Genomic DNA, 23,913 nt, shown 5'->3' on the forward strand with positions numbered 1-23,913 from the left:
AGGCATTCAGGATTAAAATATAGGTTCAATAGTCCTTTACTCTGCCAATTTGGATTTAGCACACCACCATCAAAAGTTGTATGTTTTGGAAAGCAGAGACTGGACAAAACAACCCTGAGCAGCATCTGGCTGACTCACCATAACCCTCAGCCACAGATAGATCCTCTATAAATCATAACCTTCCTTGAAATAATAGATTTATAGGAGTTTACATAAATCTTATTTCTTTGCATATAATTGGAGTGTAACATCTCTGAATGGGGAAGGAGACTTATCCTAATGAATTACAGTAGAACTCAGGGTTACGCACACCTCGGGAATGGAGGTTGTCCATAACTCTGAAATGTTCCATAACTCTGAACAACACAGACGTTCTGGATGTCAGCCATGGGGGGTGGAGGAGGCGTGCGGGGGAGGGGCAGGGCTCTGGCCGGTGGGGAGGCGGGGAGTCAGGACTTCTGACCCTTGGGACACAGGGCTCTGGGTGGGGGGCTCAGGGCTTCTGCCCCATGGGAGTACCAGGGCTCAGGGCTTTAGACCTGTGGGGAGCATTGGGGCTCGGGGCTTCAGCTCCATGGCTCCGTTCCCGGCTTTGACCCTGCAGAATTGCTGGGGCTTGGGTCTCCCCCGTGGCTCCATTACCGGCTTCAGCCGGATGGGGGGCACTGGGGCTCAGGGTTTAGCTACGAGGGGAGTGCTGGGGCTGCAACCGGCTGATTGGTCACTTCTGGTTCCACAGGGTGTCCGGTTGACCAGGAAGTCCATAATTCTGGTGTTCATATCTTTGAGGTTCTACTGTAAAATAAAATAATAATGGCAATGACCGAAATTTCAGGAAGATTTTCTGTTTGTTTTACAAAGGAATGTATTTATAGTAGTTGCTAAGGGTAAGTGCTTAGAGAAGGTTTACATTTTCTGTGGTACATAATGATGTTCACTTATTAGTGTCTGAAACGTTCTCTTGTGTTTTTTCCTTGCTTGATTGGAAGTGGATTTGAGCCAGTTACTGGTCTTTGCTGGTGTACCATTCTGGAAGGAGACTAGAATACGAATGGATTCATGAACTGAAATTTACCCTCATTTGTAGGAATCCCTAGAAGAAAAATATAATTACATGTGTTATCCTTTTTGCAATCAAGCAAAAATATACTTTAAATTCTCAACAAACAGGGTCCTGGATACAGATATGGTGGTAGTATGTCAAACAGCAGCTGGAGTGTATTAAACACTACAATTTTAGACAGCTTGGGAGATTGGGGTATTTTTACAATGAAAAGGCTACTCTGCTACCTCACAATTATATTTTTTCTAAAAGGCCTCTGGAAACCAGAGGGAAAGACATTTTTGACTCATATAAGGCAGCTGAGTAGCAAAGGATTTCCTGAAAGTATTGGGCCAAATACTGCAAAAACTGTTGTATATTGTGTGACCTTTTGACTCTTGTCTCAGTCTCAAAGTGTATGCCTGTTTCCATATAAAAGCCAAGACTTGAACAATTTAAACTGAACACTACTTTTACCATCAGAGGGGTAGCCGTGTTAGTCTGAATCTGTAAAAAGCAACAGAGGGTCCTGTGGCACCTTTGAGACTAACAGAAGTACTGGGAGCATAAGCTTTCGTGGGTAAGAACCTCACTTCTTCAGATGCAAGTAATGGAAATCTCCAGAGGCAGGTATATATCAGTGTGGAGATAACGAGGTTAGTTCAATCAGGGAGGGTGAGGTGCTCTGCTAGCAGTTGAGGTGTGAACACCAAGGGAGGAGAACCTTGGTATTAAGAAAAATTGTGCTTATTTTACCTTTTATTTTATTTTTTTCTGAAGTTGGGGACCCGATAGTGGTGTTGAGGTGTGGGGGAAGGGTGGTTCTTGTTCTATAAAGCATTATAGGAAATGTTTCACTATTTTTCTGAACCTTATACAAATGGTGTAATTTACTGTACTTGGTATCAGGATTGCAACAGGCAACCAACATAATAAATATTACATAACTCTTCTAATTCTGTTCTATTCTTAACAGAAGGGTTAAATTCAGTTCAGCTGCATTTATACAAGCGTGTGTGCATGCCCACGCCCCGTGTAATATTACCAACGTGCAGTACTGTGTCTATAATAAGGCTGGGTTTAGTTTTTTACTTGCAGCAGGGATTCAGCTTCTTTGTTTTGTATGACCTTTTCAAAATTTACAGCACATTATCTGTTGGTAAAAATGAATTTTCTGGGGATTCAACTAAATCAGTTACTGAGTCTGAGTTAAAATATATTAAATATGACTTGAAAAAAATTCAGCATCTGACCTTCTTTAGCAACCTTTTTGCTAACATATGACTGGTTTATCATTCACGTTTCAGATGGCTGGAATGGAAGTTTAACTGTCCTCACGTGTACATATAAAGAAATTTGGTATAATTAGGCAAAATTATTAATTTTTCCCTAACTTTCTTATTGTTAACAGTTTTCCCTTATAACAAACACTTCCCATATCATAAAATGAGACTGAAAACTACTCATGTCTTCAGTAAAGAAAGCAAATACTCACTGGGGGTAAGGAGGGGTATGTGCCCCTAGTAAAGATGGCTATTTCTTATTGGTTCCAAGGGAACTGAAGCTACAGACTGTATTCAAATACTACGGCCCCCATTTCCCTAGGGTCTTTGCTATCATAGCTCTCTCAACCTTCAAACCTGCCAATGTGTGACACAATTTATCCAAGTGACTGAAAAATGACTAAAAGATGGAATACTTGTGTTTCAGTGCACATCAGATCATATAATTGTCAGAGAAATAGTTTTATACTATACAACCCTCTTTTCAAGGAAATTTTGTGGGTGGTTTTTTTTAAATGGTTTATTCAATTCACCTGGAAAAACAGGAGGTCTGCACTGTGCAACTATAAAGATACCACCTCATTCCCAACCAAACATTGGTGGTCAGCAAAGTTTGAACTCTGGCTCCTCAGATCCTGAGCCCAGACCTCTATGATTTGATGTAAAGGAATAATTGTGCTCTCAGTAGCAGCCACTAGAAGGGATCTGATGTACATTGTGTAAGATCTAAATATACAGACCTCAACACTTTCTGATCAAAATACAGAACTTGGTTTTCTGACTTTGTTTGCCTGTGTGTGCCATAAAGGCTTTTTTTTTTTAATAATGCCAAAAAAGTAAACACAGACTGTGTGGAGGAATGGAGAAAAAAGTGTACTCAGTCATAAGTCACCCAGTCTACTTTTAATTTTGGAAGGTGCTTGGTTATCACAGTGATGTGTGTGGTATAAAAAGATAAATAGAAGACGGCTGTGTTCGTGGAAAGGACACTACCTAATATTTTTTTGTGGCTGATCGGATGAGGACTTTGACAAGAATCCACTTCTCACTCCCCACCAGCAGTAAAACACAGTTGCAGGCACACTCCTCTTTATGTTCTTGGTGGGGGGGAGGGTATTTTTTAGTGCCTAATAGAACCCAATAGTCTATAGATTTTTCTAGTGCTAGCAGAGTTGATTGTGAAGATGATGGCCACTGTGGGGAGTTCTGACACTTATCAGTTTTATGGTAGTTTTCTTTGTATTCCCTTTCTGGCTCTATGAGGGGTCAAAGCCTCCAGGTGCTCCCTTGCACTAGGAATGTGCTGCTGCAGGTCCCACCAATCACTCCACAAACACTCAGTGAGAAGCCACCCTTGTTGAGGGCTCCTTTATTTATACACAGGTTTCAAACCTGCTCAGTGGACAGTCTTATAGAAAAGTCCATATGTCACAACTTAAAGGTTCTCACTTTGCCATTTGCTGTCCGCCCAGATGCGTCTCATGCAGCTCACCCGTCTGGGTGGAGGATCACCAGGTTCCTTGGGCATCCCAAGGCCTCATGAGTGTTTTGTTAGAAGCCTGAGGGTTGTACCTATTCCAGAGATTGCAGAAGATTCAGCCCTCACCTTGACTGTAGTGATGTCTTCGCTCAGGTTTGGAGAAGAGATTTGGTGTGAGCACAGCACTGGGTGCGAGGAACAGCTGAGCTCTAATCCCGCCTCGAGGCAGAATCCCATATATAGTATGTTTTGAGAAGTTTGGTATTGGTGGGTTATTCCAGTTTACAATTGGTATCAATAACATTTTTATCTTGGAGACCTTGCAACAACAACTCTGTTTCCAATAGCCATTTATTTAAAAACTTAAGTCTAACATGTAAATGGATAAGTGATGTTCTAATCAGAATAAGGGCTAGTCTAGATGAGCAGTGAGTGTGCAGCAAACTGGGGTGTCAATCTACAGCACACTAGTATGTTGCACACTAACTGTCCGTGTGAACCTTACTACTGCACACTAAAGTTCCCTCGTGTGCTTCAAAACAGGAGTAAGTCAGTGTGCATTAGGGAACTTCTAATGCACGGTAGCAAGGTCTGCAAGGACCATAAGTGCACGGCATATTAATGCACTGTAGAATTACACCCCAGCTTGCTGTTTGTCTAGACAATCCCTAAGTCATTCCTGTGGTGCACTTCTCTGCTCTTAGGGGAATTCTTTGCCAAAAAAATAATAATTCTGTGCCTAAAAATTCTGAGCACAATATTTTAAAATTCTGTACAATTCTGCATATTTTATTTGTCAAAATAACACAATAGGATCATGCCAGTTTCAAAATGTCTGTAACAAAACAGACAACAAAAGAAATTCAGGAAATGTTTTTTAACAAATAGATTCCTTACTAGGCATATTAATACAGAACTCTGAGTAATAATTCTTTAAAACTACAATACAGAAATGTATTTCCAGCACCCCTCAGAAGCAGTGCAAAGGCTGGGGGGAGTAGGGGTAACGGAGGAGCTGAGGGAGAGGGAAATAATTGCTGGGAACCCAGGAGTGAACCTGGAGGGTTGTTGGGAGAAGTATGGAACTTTTTTTTTTTGGTGGGGTGAGGGGATTGTTAGGGAGTTGGGGAGCCTCTCCCATGCAGACCCATAGCCTCTCCCATTCAGTCAGGCACATCTGCCCCTGTCCTCATGTGTCCCTGCACCCTCACTCAGCCACTCCTCATCTCCATGTGGCACTGCACCCCCCCATTCATCCCCTGCCCCAGTCAGTCCCTCCACTAGCCCTTCTGAACCCCAGTCTATGTGACCCACCCAGCAGCCACATGTGCCCCACTCTGTCTCCCCCTCACCTGTATCCCATGCCTCCTGACCTGGCCCCGCGGACAGAGCTCTGTGAGAAACGCAGCCTCTTCTCCTCTCTATCAGCTGCTGATTGATTGATATGGCCAGTGAGCTGGCTGCCCTCTGTTCTGGTGCCACAGCATTCCCTGGTGGGTGAAAGGCGTAACTGCAGTGCCTCTCCAGCAGAATGTATTTTCTGCTGAGAAAAAAAAATCTGCAGGGGACATGAATTCTGCACATGCACAGTGGTGCAGAATTCCCCCAGGAGTAACTTCTCTTATTGAAGGCACACAGCCTTGTGCCTCCCAGCCTCCCATAGGAGAGCATCAATATCTTACTTAGGCCATGTCTGCAATTCAAAATTATGTCAACCTGACTTCGGCACAGAGTCACTGCAGTTATTAAATCACTTGTGTGTGTGCACACTTGGCTCTTTGTGTCAGCATTGTGCCTCCTTACCAGGAGTGCTTGTATCAATTGTTTTGTCAGTGTGGGACAGCTCCTGAAAGTCAATAACAGTCGACATAAGCATAACTACATCAATATTGACTGTATGCCACTCAGGGAGGCAGTGTTACTAAATCGGCATAGAGAGGCACTTAAGGTTGTGGGAGCCAAATTTAAGTGAGGACATTTCCACAGCTAGGTTGATGCAAGACAGGTTACATTGACCTAACCTTGTAGTGTAGACCAGGCCGAAAGAACACCCAAGTTACTTATTGCTATGTTATTACACACGTACCACAAGTGGGGTATCACTGGATTTCAAAAGAGGCTCTACTGCTTTTTTGCTGAATCTCTCAATACAGTGTAAGGCTATTGAGAAATTCTGTTTTATGTAAATTAAAGGACTTTTTCAACACTAGCAAAGTTCATGTGAGTCCTCCCCCCACCCTCCCCGTAAAATATGGAACTGGAACAGAAACCTTAGATGTCAGGAATTTGCTCAAATGTATTTCTACTATTCTACAAAACATGTTACTTTGGGGAAAAATACCAGTTCAGTCTTTTTAATAGTCCCATTCTGCCCAATCAAAATCAAATGAGGGTAGTACGTGTGTGTGTGTCTATATATATACATACATATATATATATATATGGCCACCATAAATAATGCAAAAAAAGACTTGACAAGTTGTTTTTTTCCTTTGCATCTTCACTTGTTTTTGTTCCAATATGTTTGATTAATTTGCTGTGGATATTTTAAGCTGGATCAGCATTGGGTTTGCTTTGTACAATGGTGGGAAAACTTAGACAACCGAATGTGCCAGGTAATGAACAAGAGTTGTAAACTGTTACAAGGGGCTAGTATAGTTAACAGAAGCTTATATTATAAACTTGCTGATTTTTTTTAAATCATGCCTTCACCACAGAAATGGAGGAGGGATAAAATAAATCACTGTAACTCTATTAACCTCCCAGGATTTTCCCCCTCAAACAATGTGTAAACCTCATACAATTAGTCATAATTTAGCTGCTTTGAAATTGTTTATTAAAAGTACCCCCATTTGTTTCCATAGATAATCAGTGCATATGCTATGAATAGAGATGCCATAGGATATTCCCCAACAATCAAAATCTCTGGACCTTACTGAAAGAGCTAATGTTTTGTTATAGTTGTAGCCAGTGATAAATGTTTGCTGCAGCTCCTGGAAGACAATGCGTTTTAAAATGTTACACTGATTTTTGGATCTACTTTAGGAGTGCATATTATAAAATTGTTCTTTATCCCTTCAAAAGCAGCACTTCCAGGAGTAACCCCCTTTCATGTCAGGTGAGCAGGTGTTTACTATAGCACTGTGAATAAAAGGTAATCGGATATTTGTCTGTCTTCATGTATTAAGCACATTCACAAGGCCAAAGTATGTTGCTGCATGTACCCTGTATGTATTAAATCATTGAAGTGAGATGAAAAGTTCATTGGCAAATTTCCTTGATCTAGTACAATTAAGTTAATACAAATCAAGGTTGCTCACCTCATTGAGTAGTGGCTTCTATTGGTCTGCTGATGTAACAGGGCTGATTCCCCTCTCTCATTCCCCTGCTGTCTGAGTTTTGGGTGCTAGCGTACTCAGCCCAAGTGGGATTGGCAGAAGGAGAAGTACTTTAAATCAGTCAACAAACCCCTTAAAACTCATTAGCTTCTTTTTCTTCACAACTACTGGAAGAAAACATTTCAGTGCGTGATTCTAGACATGATCCTTGTTTCCACACAGCCTAAAAGTTATATCCTGTAGCAAAGCTTTTGAATGATTGCATCAATATTCTTTATATGTGCAAGAGCTCACCTAAGAACTTGTGCACAATTGTGCATGTAATTACCAGGATTACATGGGCATACATCTGAATGATTCATGCACTCACGGTAGCTGTATGTGAATAGGCAAAATGAATTTGAACTTCATACACATTTTGGGAAAAATCAGTCCCAAAAGATTAAGGAAACTCACAATTAAAGGCAGAGGGACTGAACCTCAGCTGGTGTAAATTAGCATAGGTCCATTGAAGTCAAGGAAGCTACACTGATTTACATTGTTTGAAGATCTGGCCCACAATTCATATTGCAGAGGCAAGGCACTGACCAACACATGGTGCCTATAGAAAGAAAGCAATCAGCTCATGGATTCAACTGTGAATGGCCATTCCTCATGATTCAGGGAAGCCTTTTTTAAAGTCAGATGATGCTTAAAATATTGTACTAAATGAAAATGCAAGGAAGGTATGTCCTGTTGCTTTTTTTTTTTTTTGGTTGGTTGGTTAATGTTCATTATTACAGATATGTTGATCCTATGGTGCAAATATGTTAATACTTGAAGCAGTTATTGGTAGAGCAATAGTTAATCATAAATTATAGGAATGTACTAAGCCTAAGCCAGTAGCAAATTCACCAGTCAAGGAAGGTAGAGTAAAGCACTCTACAGCCACTTAGTTCATGTCCTATTCTTCAGGGTGGGTTTTATTAACAAAAGATTAAAAAAAAAAAACCCTCAAAATAATACAGAGTGTGAGAGCTGTCCTGCTTTCTCCCAGCTGGAAAATAAGGGTTCATGCCTTTCCTGTGGCTAACCCCCTAGACCTCCTGCAAAATCGTCAAGGTGGAACTTTCTTCAGGGTCGTAAATTAATCTTTATCTTCCCCATATTGAGCCAGGAGTATTCCTTTATGTGGTTTCCAGTCACATGATGCTAAATTGATCATTCTCCATCTTGTGCTCCATCTGGAGAGTACAACTCCCTTGGTCTTAAAGGGCCAGGCCTCAGAACAGGACATTGTGATGGGTGCACATGCCCAAGAACTAGCAATCAGCTTTCAAAACATCTTGGTTTCCCTATTGCTGGTCTCCAGTGTTGCCAACTCTCACAGTTTGATTGTGAGTCTTGCAATATTTGCTGTTTTTCTTAAAACACCATCTCCCGGAATCATGTGATTAGATGAGAATCTCAACTTTCGTTAAAAAAGTACGTTTTTAGCCCTCGTTGCAGAGAAAAGCTTTAAAGCATGACTCAAATGCACCCAAACGGTTCAGAAAGCAGAGGATAACTAAAATGAGCGCCCAAATTTATCATTTCTAAAAATCTCATAGGTTTTCAGCCAATCTCATTTTGAATGCTTAGCAACATAAAGTCATTAGTAGAAGGGTTGTATACAGGTAGTGTGAAACAGTGAGATATTGTTCACTTTTTAATTTTTGTTTCAGGAAGGAATGAAGTGCAGTCGTGGACAACAGCTGTCAACCAATCCTTACATATGGTGTGGCAAAAAATAAAGAGACAACTAATATTAGTCATGTCTTTTCTCCTTGCTGCTCTCTGGTATTGTAGAAGGCTCTATGCGTACTTAGCACAGCTGTTGAAATGGTATGTTTTTACTACGATGCCTTTCATTTCAATTGTATCTTTGTTCTTTCATTAAATATTTACTTTCTGCAAACTCTTTTTGACAGCTGTTTTATCATTTGGATTTCAGGTGGAGTAGATATCTGCAGAGAAAATTCAAAAGTAAACTTTTTTGTTACCAATCTGCATTATAACTTTCCTCCTTTTTAAATGCAAAAAAGTAGATGTTTAACTAATCTGTGAATTAAATTTGGTTTAGAGAACCTCAGTGTACTGGCAGAAGTTGATCTGCTTGGTTATTGTGCAAGAGAATGGAAAGGAGAAACCAAGCAGGCCAAGCAGATGAAGGCGGTAAGAATTTTTAGAAGTTGAATCTATATATAAAAAGTTTGAAAAAAATATTGAGTTTGAAAAAAAGAATAAATTCCATCCAATTTTGATGTAAGTAGATGTTATGAGCTGTGTGAGATCAAATGAATTTCAAAAAGGGGCGGGGGGAAGCTCTCCTTAGGTACACAGTTCTGTATATAGACAGGAGGTATAATGTCCAGCTAGGGTAGATGTACACACAGTAGCTTTGATTGAGTGAGCACGTGTACATCTATCTGAACTGGACATTACACCTCCAGCTGCAGTGTAGATGTACCCTTACAGGCAAGAATTACTCAGAATGTGGACCAGATCCTCAGCATTGATGCATCCTCTTTGCACTGCTCTGCCAGCAAAAACGAGCCAACGAGCTAGCCTAACAGTGCAGCTGGACATTCCCTTGTCATGGAGGAATTCATGGCTGCCATAGAGCTAGAAGAGCTGGCCACCCTGTGGTGTAGGGGTGTGTTGGGAGGCATACTCAGAGCAGAGCTGCACTCTGGTATCCTCAGGCCATCTGGTTGAAGTTAAAGTAGCCCTGAGCAGATCTAATTTGCACTGGGGACCAACCTAATTCCCCAGTACCTCTGGGGGAACACAGAGGTGGCATATAGCAACTTTTGTTTTCCCCAACTTTGGGTCCTGATCTTGAGTGCAGGTTGGCCAGACTAGACTTTTCTTTAGTCCTCGAAGCAATGGACCTGATTCACTAGCACCCCCGCTCCCTTTGTAGGAGGAATAGTAGTTACAGACCTTCCAATTTCTAACTGCAAAGAAACTAAACTAAGTTAATACAAAAGATGAATTGATCGTTTCAATGAAATGAAAACAAAATGCAACCGAGTATATACTCAGGCACCTAAGCTCACCACAACTGTCCTAGCAGCACATGGTGGGGAGAAGTAATTTCTGCAATACTGTAGTGGGACTCAAGCAATGTTGGCAGCAAGTGCCAACATGTTGAATTACCCCCAAAACCACACTCAGACTGATGCTACAAAACCAAAAAGAAAGAGGCACCAGTTCTCTTTTGTTCTTTCTTTAAACTGAACCACTGATCAAGGAAGAGAGGCAATGATATTTTACTGGCCCACAATGGCTCCTCCTATACCTGGTTTTATTTTATTGTAAAAAGTGAAAACAGGAAAGTTGTTGTAGCCTACAACAACATGTACACAATCTACCTGCAATAAATTTCAGATAATCGTTTTATTACACAGCCAAATCTCTGGATTACACCCCAAGAGTTTTGACATAATGCTGTTACAATTTGTTTTGTAATCCATATATTAAAACCTCTTTGAAAATGTACTAGTCTGAAGAACTGGAATCAGTTTAATGACAAGTGATTATTTCTAATGTTATCTTGTAGGAAGAAAAAAGGCTATTAAACACAAAACACCAAGATAATGTGACCTTTAGTGTAGTTAAAACCAAAACCCACAGCACTGACACTTCTCACCCTATCCTTAACTCACTCTGCAAAGGTTTGTGTGTGGAGTTTACTTACTGTAACGAATTGTTTCACATGCCTTAACTCTGACTTTTTTCAGGAAATGTGTGGGTTTGAGCTAGGCACTTCCTATAATTTCAACAAGACTGCATTTAATATTTAATGAAGTGATACTGAGGGAAAACTTGTGCTGTTTGACCTTTTGCACAAGTATACCTGGGAATGTGACTATTAATAGCATTGCTTTTGGAAATGTAGCAATGACGCTCTCATCCCACTATTTAGAAAAGAGGTGGTGGTGGGGGCAACAACCTAGCAACTAAAATCCTGGCAATACTGGCATGCTGCCAGTTCTTAGGACTGCTGCTGATTCAGTTTGGAAGGGAAGGGAGTCTTTGTTTTAAATACATAACTGTGCTTTCCAGAATGCTGGAACATAAAATAGGCATTTTGGGTTTAAAATGATTATTCTTCATCGTCCCTTTATTTTTCTGGCAACCAAAGAATTAGGCCAGAAATTTCAGTGGTCTCATCCTGGCCTATAGTTTGCTGGCATAGTCAATTCTAGGTTTAAATAATACAGTGAAGATGCCAAACATGTTTTATGGGCACAAATGCTTTTAGAAATTAGAAACCATATTTGGCCATCACAGTGGGTCATGGGGATTTAGCCTAGTAATTGCCACTGATGTGAAGAGTTGTGATTATATCCCAGTTCCCTGTCTTTTTAAAATAGACTAGACACAATGTGTTGAATTAGTTTGCTCCACTGCAAACTGCTTGACAGTAGTTATGCTACTGTTGTATGATCCAATTTTTAATAAAATCTTCAGCAAATGAATAGTGAATGAATAAATAGTATCAGTAATGGCTAAAGAGACACAAGAAAGCACTTTCCAGAGATCACAGAAGATGAAATAAATATTGGGGTTATTTTGTGCCATTTTGCATTTTGTGCCAGCTACCTTCAGATAGAGAATCAATTTAGTAATCCAGTGGCATAATTTTTGCGATGGAAGGGCTCCATCTGCTGTATATTGCTAGATACACAATTTTAGAAGAGAAAACAATCTGGTATGAACCTAACATCTGGATCCAAATTTTCTTTTTGAAATACTGGCATTGTCATATAAAGTTCTGCACAGAAAAGTCGTGATCTTTTTCTCAGTCACCTTGATAACAAATTCCTAGCACTTCTGAGTGCCTGCAAAGTAGATGTTCCTCAAAGGTTAGAACTGTTAGTATTAGGCTGACAGCACCAGTGAATCCACAAAAATTCCCCATATCAAACCTTTTTGGCCATAGCAGTTTGCTGTCTCCTGCTCACAACATATAACCTGGTAAACATCAGTTTCAAGTTAGAGAGAGAGGATAAAAAATTACTTAAATATGCATTGAATTATACATACAGACGATCATAAAGATCATTTTGGAAATTGGAGAAGTACGATGTCCAGACCATGTATAAACATATTGAAACTGGTAGAAAGTGTATACATCTACAATGAAATAAAATGTCTTTAGGACTTCTGCTTTCCCTTGTACTAGTGTTCATCAGCAGTAACTCCACTGAGATCAGTAGTATTACTCCACTAAAAACAGAATTTTTATAGACCCTTAAGGACATGTTGAAATTAGCCTCAAAGCGAACTTGTCTCATTGGTTCATTCTAGGTTTTAAGATACACATTGTTCTCTGCTGTTTTGGCCTTTTTTTTAGGCTTATGAAGAACTGTTTTGGAAACACCATATTAAATATATACGACAAGTCAGAAGAGATAACTACTGTGCATTAAGAGCTGTGCTGTTTCAGGTATTCAGCCAGGGCATTTATTTTCCATCATGGATGAAGGAGAGAGACATTTTAAAGGTATGTTTCAGTTGCCGAAGCAAATAAAATTTACATGTCCTTATATTATAGAAGGAGGATTTGAGCCAGCAACAACTTCTCTAAAATTGCTGTACTCCATTGCAAGTGTGAGTAGAGCATACAGGAGGGAGCAAGACAGATTAAGCACTATGCAAAAGTGGAAGCAAGTATCAAGTCCATTGTGTTCCCTTATTCTTAAGAGTACAAGAATAAATGAAGGGAGATGGGTGGGTATAGTATCATGTCTGAGGGGGCATGGGTATAAGGGCTATTTCTCTCATGCTAATAAGGTATAATAATAATCTATATGGTCCCATTTTAAGCCTTATGCCTGCCACTGGACAGGAATTATTATTTACTATTTGCATTGAGGGTGCTTAGAGACCCCAGTCTGGGATGAGGGTCCCATTGTGCTCTTTATTGGCTGGTTATCTATTGAAAAGGCCACAAAAGTTCTTATGAAGCTGAGAGTCGACAGAGCGTTACCATTAGCTAAAGTGGTAGATGACTGGGGGTTTCTTTTTGAGTGCTTTTCTTTTTTTGGAGTGCACTTCAGGTTGTATATGTGCTCCGTGAGCCTGAGACCAGAGAATTCCTCCTAGCAGTGTCTGTTCAGTTCATTCATGTGCTCTGCACCGAGGAGAAGAGGGGGCTACCAGACCGCTGCCCTCTCACTTCCTTCTCGCTGCTTGGAGTCTGGGATGGAGCCTCAGGTCACTGCATCCTTTCGGCCTTTACCTGTAAATAGTTTAGCTTAGTATATTTTGTGCCCTTGTTGGGCACCCCTTGTGTAGGGCAGTGATCCTCCCTTCTTCCCTCCCCCCCTTGTCCCCTTGCTTCACTCTGGTGCAGGGAGAATATGCCAAAGGCTTCAAGAGCTTTGTGGACTGCCAGGGGGACTTCCCAGTAAATGACAGTCATGACTCTTTTTGGACCACCTGGGGGAAGGCCTTATCCTTACCAAGTGCAGAACTTGTAGGTCATTTCCACAGAGGATGAGGCAGTCAAGGGAGATCTGCCTCATGATGTTTCTCAGGGATAGGTCCATGAGGGCAGCTCCAGACTCTGACCCCCTGTATGTCGGCCCGAGGAAGGTAGGAGTGTGGCTTTGGCTGGTTCCAGGCCTCTCCTGCCACTCCCCAATCCCCCATCGGCTCCGATAGACTTGGGTGAGAAGACCTGGGATTGCTGTTGCTGTCCAGAGACCACCCAGTTATACCAACATGCCAATCGATACCAGCCTGTACCCCATCACTGAGCTGGGGTCAAGCCAGACTTTTGCCAGTACTGTCAACTAATAGAGACAGGGCATCGCCACCTCCTGGTACTGAGAGATCCCCCATTGGACTCAGACTCAGAATCCTTTGACTCTGGAGGTACCAGGAACAGGAGGCCTGTCCCCAAACTACTCCCCAAGGTGACTTTTGTGAGGGTTAAGACCAGATAGGCCATCGGGAATCTCTGAGTGTCACAGTACTCCCGTCCCAGGGAATATTCACCTTATATGTACTGGTACACATCATCTTGGGGACTGCTACGATGGGGTATGAGGCTCCACAGTGGCAGTAGTGAGGCCTGGAAGATCCACAAACCCATCGCATTTTGTACCCACACTGAGGGACTTGGGAGCCCAGGGAGATAAATCTCTCCTGTGGGAGGAAGAATCTCCACAGGCTCCCTGGAACAGAGAGACCCTCAGAAGGTGAGGACCAGCCTGGGCAGGAGGAGAGTGCACCAGTGAGCTTATCCATATTATTTCCAGAGGAAGCAGTGATACCAGCTTCTCCACAGTGCCTGGTTGACCCAAGGTCTTCCAGGGCTTGCTTCAGAGGGGGGTCGAGGCCCTGCACATCTCTCTGGAAGAGGTCCCGGCGGCTCTGCATAGACTGCTGGACATTCTGTACAGCTTGGGCCCAAGCAGGGTGGAGCTGCCAATTAACAAGGCCATCCTCGAGCCAATTAAGACACTCTGGCAGATGCCGGCCACCATTCCTGTGGTGTACAAGTGGGCAGAGGAGGGAGATTTCATGCCCACAAAGGGGTCAAAATACCTTTTTTTCCCCACCTGGCCCTTAGCTTGCTGGTGGTGACAGTAGCAACGTAGTGCAGTAGGCAACAGCTGCCAGCTCTATGCCTCACAAAAAGACAGCTAATAGAATTTGCGGGGGTGGGGGAAGAGTACTCTTCGCCTTCCCTACAGTTTTGGATTCTGAACTGCCAGGTACTGATGGCCAAGTATGACTTCAACATCTACAATAGGTTCATCAAATTCATCAAGAAGGTACTTCAGGACAATAGGGAGCCATTTCAGGCCCTAATCAGTGAGGGAAAGCTGGTGTCCAGATCCACCCTTGTGACAGCCCTAAATGTGGCAGACACTGTGGCGTGGTCCATGTCTATGGCAGTGGCAGTGAGACATTAGTTGTGGCTCTCTTCTTCAGGGATCCAAAAGGACATGCAATTAATGATGATGGACCTTCCATTCGAATGGAACAAACTGTTTAGCATAAGGATGGATGAGTCCCACCATTCACTAAAGGACTCCTGAGCCATGCTCAGTTTGGTTGGCATTTACACACCTGTTATGAAGCGCAAGTCCACCAAGCCACAGTTCAGGCAGAGGCCCACCCAAGCCACTGTTTTAGCACCAGTGGCAGTATGAACTTCCCCGCAAGTGCCAGATGAAGCAGAGGAGGAGTGCCCAGGAGCAGTCATCCTTCATGTCCATCAGACTCCCAAATCAGCATTTTGTTGGGACTCTTGAGAGCCAGGCACCAACCAGACCAATGGATTTAGGCTCCTTCCCTGTTTCTTCCTCAAATTTTGAAGTGTGGCTGCCACAGTACCTACCAATCTGGAGAGAGACACGACAGACAGGTGGGTACTAGAGGTCATCTTGGGATATACCATCCAGTTTTTGTCCATCCCCAATCCCAAACCCCCTTCTCCGTCCTCTTTCATGGACAACTTTCACAAGCGGGTTCTTCAGCAGGAGGTGGAGGCCCTCCTGCAATGAGGGGCGATAGAACCAATGCCCCTGACAGCAAAGGGAAAGTTTCTATTCAAGGTATTTCCTCGTCCCCAAGAAGATGGGGTGTAGGGGAATGGAGACCTACCTTTGGCCTCAGGAAGCTGCACAAGTTTATATGCAGTCTGAAGTTCAGGATGGTCACCCTGGTTTCAATTATTCCCTCACTAGATCTTGGAGATTGGTTCATGGCTTTCGATCTCTATTTCCACATAAACATCCACCCACCACACAGGAGATTCCTGAAGTTTATCACTGTGCATCAGCCCTACCTGTACTGGGTACTTCCTTTCGAACTTTCAGTGGCGCTGAGGGTGTTCACCATGGTGCTGGTGGTGGTATCAGTGCTCTATCCCCGGTAGGGCCAGTAGTGTATCTCCACTTGAACGATTGGCCCCTCAAGAGGCAACCTTGCCAGGAGGCGCAGGTGTCTGGTCACACTCCTGGGCCTGTTCAAAAGACTGGGTCTCAGGGTGAACTTGGACAAGTTCACTGTGGAACTGACACAGGCTATAGGGGTGCCGCCAGATCCAGTGTCATATTTGCCAGACAATCGCTTTGTGCCTGCAGGCGTGGCTATGGATGATGTCCACACAGTCTCAACTTGCTAGTCTCCATTCCCTGAAGGGTTGTAGACTGCTTTGGCTGGTGTGAAGACAGGAGAAAGGTGTGTGCCTGGATGTCCTGTTCTGTTACCTGCTATTGACTAGGACTATGACCACAGACACCTCTCTGTCAGGCAGAGGAGGTCACATGGAGGGGCAGATGGACCAAGGGATGTGGTTCCCTCAGGGGTGAATTTTCCACATCAGTGTGCTGGAGGGTGAAAGGTGGTTTGGCTGACCTGCAAGCATTTCCTCCCTTGCATTTGGAGCCAGTTGGTCCAGGTGCTGTCAGACAACATAACAGTGCTCTGTTACACCAGCAAGCATGTCTGGAATGGGTGCATACCTCTGAACATTACCTTGAGCAGTCCATCTGCCAGAGTTTCAGAACACCCTGGCCGACTCCTTTAGCAGACACTTGTGCAGCGAGAATGAGTGGGAGTTTCAGGGCCTGACTCTGTAGGTGGTGTTTCCAGAATGGGTTCACCTAATAACAGACTTGTTTGTGTCAGATCTGAACAAGAAGTGCAGGGAGTTCTGCTCCACAGAGGGGTTGCAGCTCAGGCTCTCTAGGTGACATTTTCCTCATGTGATGCTTGGAGGCTCTGAAGTATGTGTTTCCCCCGATCCCTCTGTGATCACGGTTACTTAAGAAAGATCAGGCAGGACAAGGTGCAAGTCATTCTCATGGCATTGGGGTGGCCTTGTCAGTTTTTGTACCCCATACTCTGTTGCACTTTTTTGCTCGGGGTCCTCTCCACTCCCGTGATATGAGACCTCTTGACGCAGGATGATGGGAGGACTCGCCAACCCATATCCATGCTGCCCCTGAGGGTGTGGTATTTGGATGGATGTTGAGCCTAAAGAGAGTTTGTTTGGCTGACGTGCATACCTTACAGAGTAACTGTAGGAAAACTCTACCAGGAGGTGCTACACTATAAAATGGAAGAGGTTTCTGATGTAATATGATCAACCGCGAATTTCCCCCTTGCATTCAGGGGTGCCAGACATGTTGGACTACCTGTTAGCTTCTAAATCCTCAGGCTGTCCCTCAGCTCTCTGAGATTCCACCTGACAGTGGGCAGCTACACTGTTCTCTCACACCCGTTTACATTCCAGTTCCTGCAGGTTTTAGTTAGGGACTTCCCTCCCATGATGAAGCCTGCGGCAGCCTGGGGCTTACGCTTGGTCTTATTCAGTCTGAGGGGGTTAGTGTTTGAGCCACTGGCTTCGTGCTCCCTGCAGCACCTTTCCATAAAGGTGGAGTTTCTGGTCACTATAATGTCAGACAAGAAGGGGCACTAGGGGTACTCATGGCAGATCCCCCACGCAGTATAACACAAGGACAAAGTATCCATGAGACTACACATGAGGTTTGACTTTCACATCAACCAAAGCATCCAGTCACCTATGTTCTCCCCCAAGCCACACGCCACAAAGGAAGAGGCGAAGTGGCACTCCTGGGATGCCCATAGAGCTCTTGCTTTTTACCTGTAGAGGGCACAGCAGTTCTAGAAGTTACCTAGACTCTTCGTCTCATTTGCAGAGAGGATGATGGGAAAAGCCATTTCCTCCAGAGACTGTCAAAGTGGATCTCAGGCTGCACGGTACTCTGCTACAAGCTGAATGAGATCCCTCTTGGGGGCAGTATAATAACACATTTGACAAAAGCCCAGGCAGCTTGGATAGCCTCACTCAAGGATCGTTGACATCTACAGAGCAGCGACCTGGGGCTTGGTATACATCTCTGTGAGGCACCATGCTCTGGTGCAAGCATCTGACTTGGATGCCTCCCAGGCTAGGCCAGTCCTGCATTCTGTAGTGGTGCAAGGCTGCGGGCATCCACCTCCTTGGGAGGGACTCTGGTTGTAAATCATCTGAGGTGCACCATACAAAATGACAAGTACTCGAAGAAGAAGGAAAGATTACTCACCTTGTAGTAATTGGAGTTCTTTGAAATGCTCGTATGTGTCATACACCACTCACCCTCTATTCCCACTGCCTCGAATCCATTGTGGAACCTTGCAGTGGAGAAGGACCTGAGATGGGGGTGGTTCAGCAGCCCATTTTATACCCTTGGTGAGGAGCATAAGGAGGGAGTGGGCACATACACGGACCAAGCAGACACCCCTAGAAAGAATTCTCTGGTTCTAGGCAGATGGAGCTCATGAGCACCTAAAGTGCACTACACATCAATACATCTCATAGAATCTCCAGTTATCGCAGAGTAAATAACCTTTCCTTTTTTAAAATTGTTGGCTCGGTTTTAGTCTTATTCAGGATGTGGTTTATCATTTAAAACATATCTTCGCTATACCTAAATTAATTACAATAGGATATTCTGCTTGTTGTTACAATAGTGATCTCTCCCCTATTATATTATTATAGCTCCCTGAAAAGCTTCTGTATTCACAAGGCTGCAACTGGATTCAGCAATATAGTTTTGGACCAGAAAGATACACAGGCGCCAACGTATTTGGAAAATTACGTAAATGTATGGAAACATTAAAGACACAGGTGAATATTTAGGAAATGGAAAAAAACGTTAGAAGGGAGGACTGAGACTGAAAAGGAAAATCATTTACTGTCACAGAAGTATTTGCTTTCTGCTCAAAACATAGCTCCTGTGCAATCTGTTAGATGTTAGTGGTATGTACTGGATTTAAGTATGGGCATAAGTATGTCCCTGTAGCTGTTGATCATCACTATTTAGGCCTTTACATGTTCATTTTTAATTCTACTGTATATCTTTTTGTCTTGGTTTACCTGCAAATTATCTTATATCTTTAGAGACCTCAGACACCTGTGTTTCTTCCCTTTGGGAACCTGTGATCAATGATACAGTGACCAACAGCCTTTTAAAAGCAAAGTATACAACTAGAATTAAGCATTGGAGGGGGGAAGAGTTTAAAACAACAAACACTGTCTTACCCAACTTGCTACCATTCCATAATGGCAATTTAGGCACATCTGTTTTCAGGCATGGCCACTGGTCTCTGTGAATGTTTTTTCAGTCTGATTTCACTCTACATTCCAAAGAGAGTGTCCTTTTAAATGCTGACAGAGTTCTTTATTAATCAGTTTTGGTCTTTTGACCCTCCTGATCAAATCAGTTTCATAGACTCAGTGGGGGATCGAGCCTCAAAACTAATAGTTCTGGTATTGTCCCTTTATTTTTTGTAACTAACAACCTCTGGTGGATTCAAAATTATGACATGAAAGACTTTGAGTTCCATTGCCAATCTCTAAAAGCCATTCAGTTCTTCCATTTATTTTTACTTTAGTTATGATAATGGTTATTGATACCCAGTGATTATTCTTTTTTTAATCCTTGTCAAAAATAGTTTCCATTAAAAAAATAACACAAAAACATTTATTAGTGATGAGTTAAGCCGCTGATTTGAATTTCTTGTGTATGCTTTGTAGTGGACTGAAATAAGTGGTGTTAAAGACCACGACGAAAGAGGAAACATGTGCAATATCCTTTTCTCCGATGAAAACAAGGAATATAAGCTGTATGAGGCTATAAAATTCATCATGCTTTACCAAGTTGTGGAAGCCTATGAACAGATGAAGAATGAGCAGAAACGTGTACCCGTCCTTTTTAGCCTCCTTTTTGCTCGTGATACGTCATCTGACCCTTTGAGTTTTATGATGAATCATCTGAATTCCATAGGGGACACGGGTGGTCTGGAGCAGGTAATGGTGTGAATAAAAAATGAGTTCTAGCAGTCTGTGTTTTCTGAAGGATTAGGGTTTGGGAATACTTTTGAGTTCTTATTCATTGATTTGATGTTCCTAGTATACTTTAATACCAGGGTGGGTGAAAAATGCATTGTTTTTAGCGCACCTAAGCTGTTCGCCAAATTCTACCTGAATTTGCAAATAGTTTCAGCCAGACAGAAACTGGAAGACACAGTTTGGAAATATCAAATCATTTTGTTTTGACCTGTTAAAAATGAACTGTCTTGATGTTTTCTGAACAAAATGTCATTTCTAATCAACATTTTCTAAACAGTTTGTTTGACCCAAAAGAATTTTTCTTTCTCTTTTTGGTGAGAAGAAAAAACAAAACAAAACCTTAGTTTTGTTTTGACGCTGATTTTTTTTTTTTTCAGTTCAGTCACTGATTCCAAAAATCAGCTATTTGCTCAGCTCTATTTAATACATCATCCACGATAGAATTATTTTGTTTGGAAGGAAAAAATCAATTTTTTCGTAGAAGAAAAAGCAGTTAAAAACGGAGGGGGGGGGGACTTTTAAGTTTCTCCAAAATAAAATGTCTTGGGGAATTATTTATACAAATTACAAAAAGCAGTGATACCACTGTAAAATATGTAAAATAACATGATTTTTAGATGACAATACCCTGCATGTTTGACCTGTTTCATCTTTTGCACCTGTTTTTTTGTTTTTGTTTTTTTAATAGAAGCTTTCCAGAAAGGCCACTTCAGAAAGTATATTTGCCCTTCTGAGAAAGATCTCCTTTGGGTACTTCTCTGCTGTGGTTGTGGGAAATTCCTGTGGTTGTAATTCCTAGTCCACTCTTCTTATTACACAACTAAACAAGTTAAATGACTTACACTAAACATCAGAGCATGATTAAAGTGTAGGATGTTTTTTCCCGCAGTTTCCTTCTTATAAATCTATAAACAAATGTTTACATCTTTTTTCCCCCTTAGGTTGAAATGTTTCTTCTTGGATATTTACTTGAAGTAAATATAAGAGTCTACAGACTGTATAAGTTTAACACTGAAGAGTTTCAAGTAAACTATCCAGAGGAGTATCACAGGGACTGGCAGGAAGTCTCTCTTCTGACTGAGGATGACCATCACTATCACATCCCCATTATTAGAATATAAGACTGATTTCTAACTATGCAGTAGAAGAAGTGACCATCTCCAGCAAATTATCACCTTTAAGCCAAGTCCTTTGCCAGCAACAGTAGGATTTCAAGTAACATAAAATAATGACTACAGGACACACAGATTTATTATGTTAACTTCTTGCTTGCTTGTACTGACCCATATCACCTGTGATCTGCCTCAGAAAAACACAAAATACATAATCATACAATCAGGACAAACTGGCATATTAAGGTTCTCAAATAAAAAAAAATGGTAAATCACCTGTGAGAAAACATTATCACTAGATAGTTGATAGTCACTTGTTGAGCTAAGTCCAAAACACGTGTTGTACATAAACTTACAATGTCAAATGATACCTATTCTTTGTTTAAGAAGGGTGCTTCAGCCACTGACTTGGGAGAGAAACAAAGGCAATAATAAAAATAAATAACTTGCAATATAGCTTTACTCAATATATACTCTTCCCCCTGCTCTCCCCGCATCCCTTCTTTTTGGAAGGGTCAGATTTTGATGTTATCTATCAAAAGTACGTAAAGGATTTTCTTTGCAATTGGTTTGAGAAGGCTGTGCACTTCAGTGCATTTACAAATACTGGCTTTTCACAAAAATGTTAACTCTCTGTACATTATATATACATTTAGCAGGACTCACATTTCCTAAGCTTTTTTGTATATACGATTTAATACCTTTGAGTTACTTTTCTTAATCTTGACATCAAGGTTACTTCTAGTTTTTGAGGGTCTTAAGAAGTATCCAGTATAACAAGCAAATTATCTTAGGTGGGAACTGCTATTTCACCACACTTTATGTTCATTAAAAAGATGACTACTAGGAAGGAAGGGAAATGCCAGATACATTAAAAAAGCAAGAATTGCTGTCTTGAATAAGGAGCTTTACACATTCCCCTCATTCTAAGAAACTGAACTGCAGTTCCACCATTTTATAAAATTAGGAAGCTTAACTTTAATGAAAATTAAAGTGATAACAGTTTAGCAATATGTTTATTTGTGGCACATGAACATCATCATACATAAGGCTGCGAGTTTGTCATGGAGGTCACGGAAGTCACAGATTCTGTGACTTTGTGGGACCTCCATGACTTCTGCAGCTGCACCGTCGGGGAGGGAGTGAGGGCTCTGGGTGGCACTTTCCTTGGGGGCTCCCCAGAAGTGGTGACATCCCTCAGCTCCTAGGTGGAGGTGTGGCCAGGCAGCTCTGTGCTCTGCCTCTGCCTGCAGACACCACCCCCGCTCCCATTGGCTGCGGTTCCTGGCCAAAGGGAGCTGCAGAGCCAGCACTTGGGACAGGCAGCGCACAGAGCTGCCTGGCCATGCTTCTGCCTAGGAGCTGAGGTGGGTGGGATGTTGCCACTTCCGGGGAGGCGCAGAGCCAGGTAGGGAGCCTGCCAGCCCCGCCAATCCCCACCACCACCAATGGGGGTCCTGGGTTGCACGCCGCTACCTGCCCACCAGCATCAATGTGGGTCCCAGGCTGTGCACCGCCTCCTACCCCCCACCCCAGCACCAATGGTGCCCCCTGCAGCACCTCCAGCATTCCCGGGCTGCACCCCCCCAATATTTAGTCCAGGGTATATAGTACAAGTCATGGACTGGTCACAGGCAATAAATTTTTGTTTACTTCCCATGACCTGTCTATGACTTTTACTAAAAATACCATGACTAAAACATAGCCTTAATCATAAGCTTAAAATTATTTGAGTCACTTCTCTAATAAGATTATATATAAAGAGAAGAGTTTTTAATAAGAAACAAACAATTTTCCTTTAAAGTTGAAATCCTCTCCAAAGATTCATGTAGTGTTTCTCTTTCTCACAGGAGATAATTTACCAGAATGAAATGGTGAATTAGGTCTTCAGGAGCTAAACTAATTATATATGCTTTGAGTACACAGAGACTGAGCTATTCCTTTCTTTAATGAAAAGTGATTTTCCCCCTTATATTTCTTTGCATATATGTATATATATTTATAAAGCAAACACGGATTTGGGGAATACTGTAATTGTTTTGTTTCCTGAAAGTTTTATTGGATGGTTTGTTCAATAATTTGTAGCCTTTAATTAAAACTGTTTGATACATTTTTTTTCATCTTCCCAAAACCACATTTCTGATTATATTTTATTTATTAAAAAACCTTTTTTCCTGAGTTCAACATGTTCCTCTTCTGTTTTGGTTCTGCTCTGTGTGGAAGTTTAAAAATTGCTGATAGTAGCATACTGCTCTTATTTACTGAATACCAACAGTGTACTCACTGCTTTATTTACGTAAACAGACATGGCTTAGATCCCAATAAGATTATAATACAGTTTCCATGCAGACATATATGTGTACACAAAGTGCAATTCTGCAGAAGTATTTGCTATACTTTTATGAGTACTTAAAAAGTTTATCATCTATAGTATCTAGACATGGTAATTATCATGACTAGCAATATATAAAGTACTATAACTGAAAAAATGAATTATGAAAAAATTACATTACTTTTGTTCTATTTATTTTGAATACAAGTCTTTCCAAGAATGTTGTTAAAAAAAGTCCTCTTACGCTAACGTGTTTGGGGGCCCTATTGAACTGTTCAGAAAACAAGGTGGGATAAAAATAAAATCAGTTAAAATATAGCTACAATGCTGGCAATTCCATAGTACTATAGAACCTATGGAATAGCCTTCGATATTTTTATTAAAACAGATTAATGGCTAATATGCAAATCCCCTGTTAC

At 41.9% G+C, this 23,913-nt stretch overlaps 1 protein-coding gene across 6 annotated transcripts in view; it reads left to right on the top strand.

Annotated features, from left to right (window-relative positions):
* OTULINL (OTU deubiquitinase with linear linkage specificity like) overlaps window positions 1-23,340 on the top strand; it is a 40,949-nt gene extending 17,609 nt beyond the window's left edge. For 3 of the 6 annotated variants that reach the window (XM_008164377.4, XM_024102068.3, XM_065584239.1), the window contains 7 exons: window positions 8,847-9,006; window positions 9,116-9,147; window positions 9,245-9,336; window positions 12,527-12,676; window positions 18,698-18,826; window positions 19,736-20,008; window positions 20,992-23,340. In XM_008164377.4, coding sequence (XP_008162599.1) covers window positions 8,847-9,006; window positions 9,116-9,147; window positions 9,245-9,336; window positions 12,527-12,676; window positions 18,698-18,826; window positions 19,736-20,008; window positions 20,992-21,171 — 1,016 coding nt within the window. In that variant the 3' untranslated portion in view covers window positions 21,172-23,340. Of the gene's footprint in view, window positions 1-455; window positions 6,924-8,846; window positions 9,007-9,115; window positions 9,148-9,244; window positions 9,337-12,526; window positions 12,677-18,697; window positions 18,827-19,735; window positions 20,009-20,991 lie in introns of those variants that run through there. The other 3 variants (XM_065584237.1, XM_065584238.1, XM_008164378.4) reach the window with 3 other exon arrangements.
* The last annotated feature ends 573 nt before the right edge of the window (window positions 23,341-23,913 follow it).

Source organism: Chrysemys picta, chromosome 2, assembly GCF_011386835.1.
Source record: "Chrysemys picta bellii isolate R12L10 chromosome 2, ASM1138683v2, whole genome shotgun sequence".
In the NCBI taxonomy this organism is placed as follows: domain Eukaryota; kingdom Metazoa; phylum Chordata; order Testudines; family Emydidae; genus Chrysemys; species Chrysemys picta.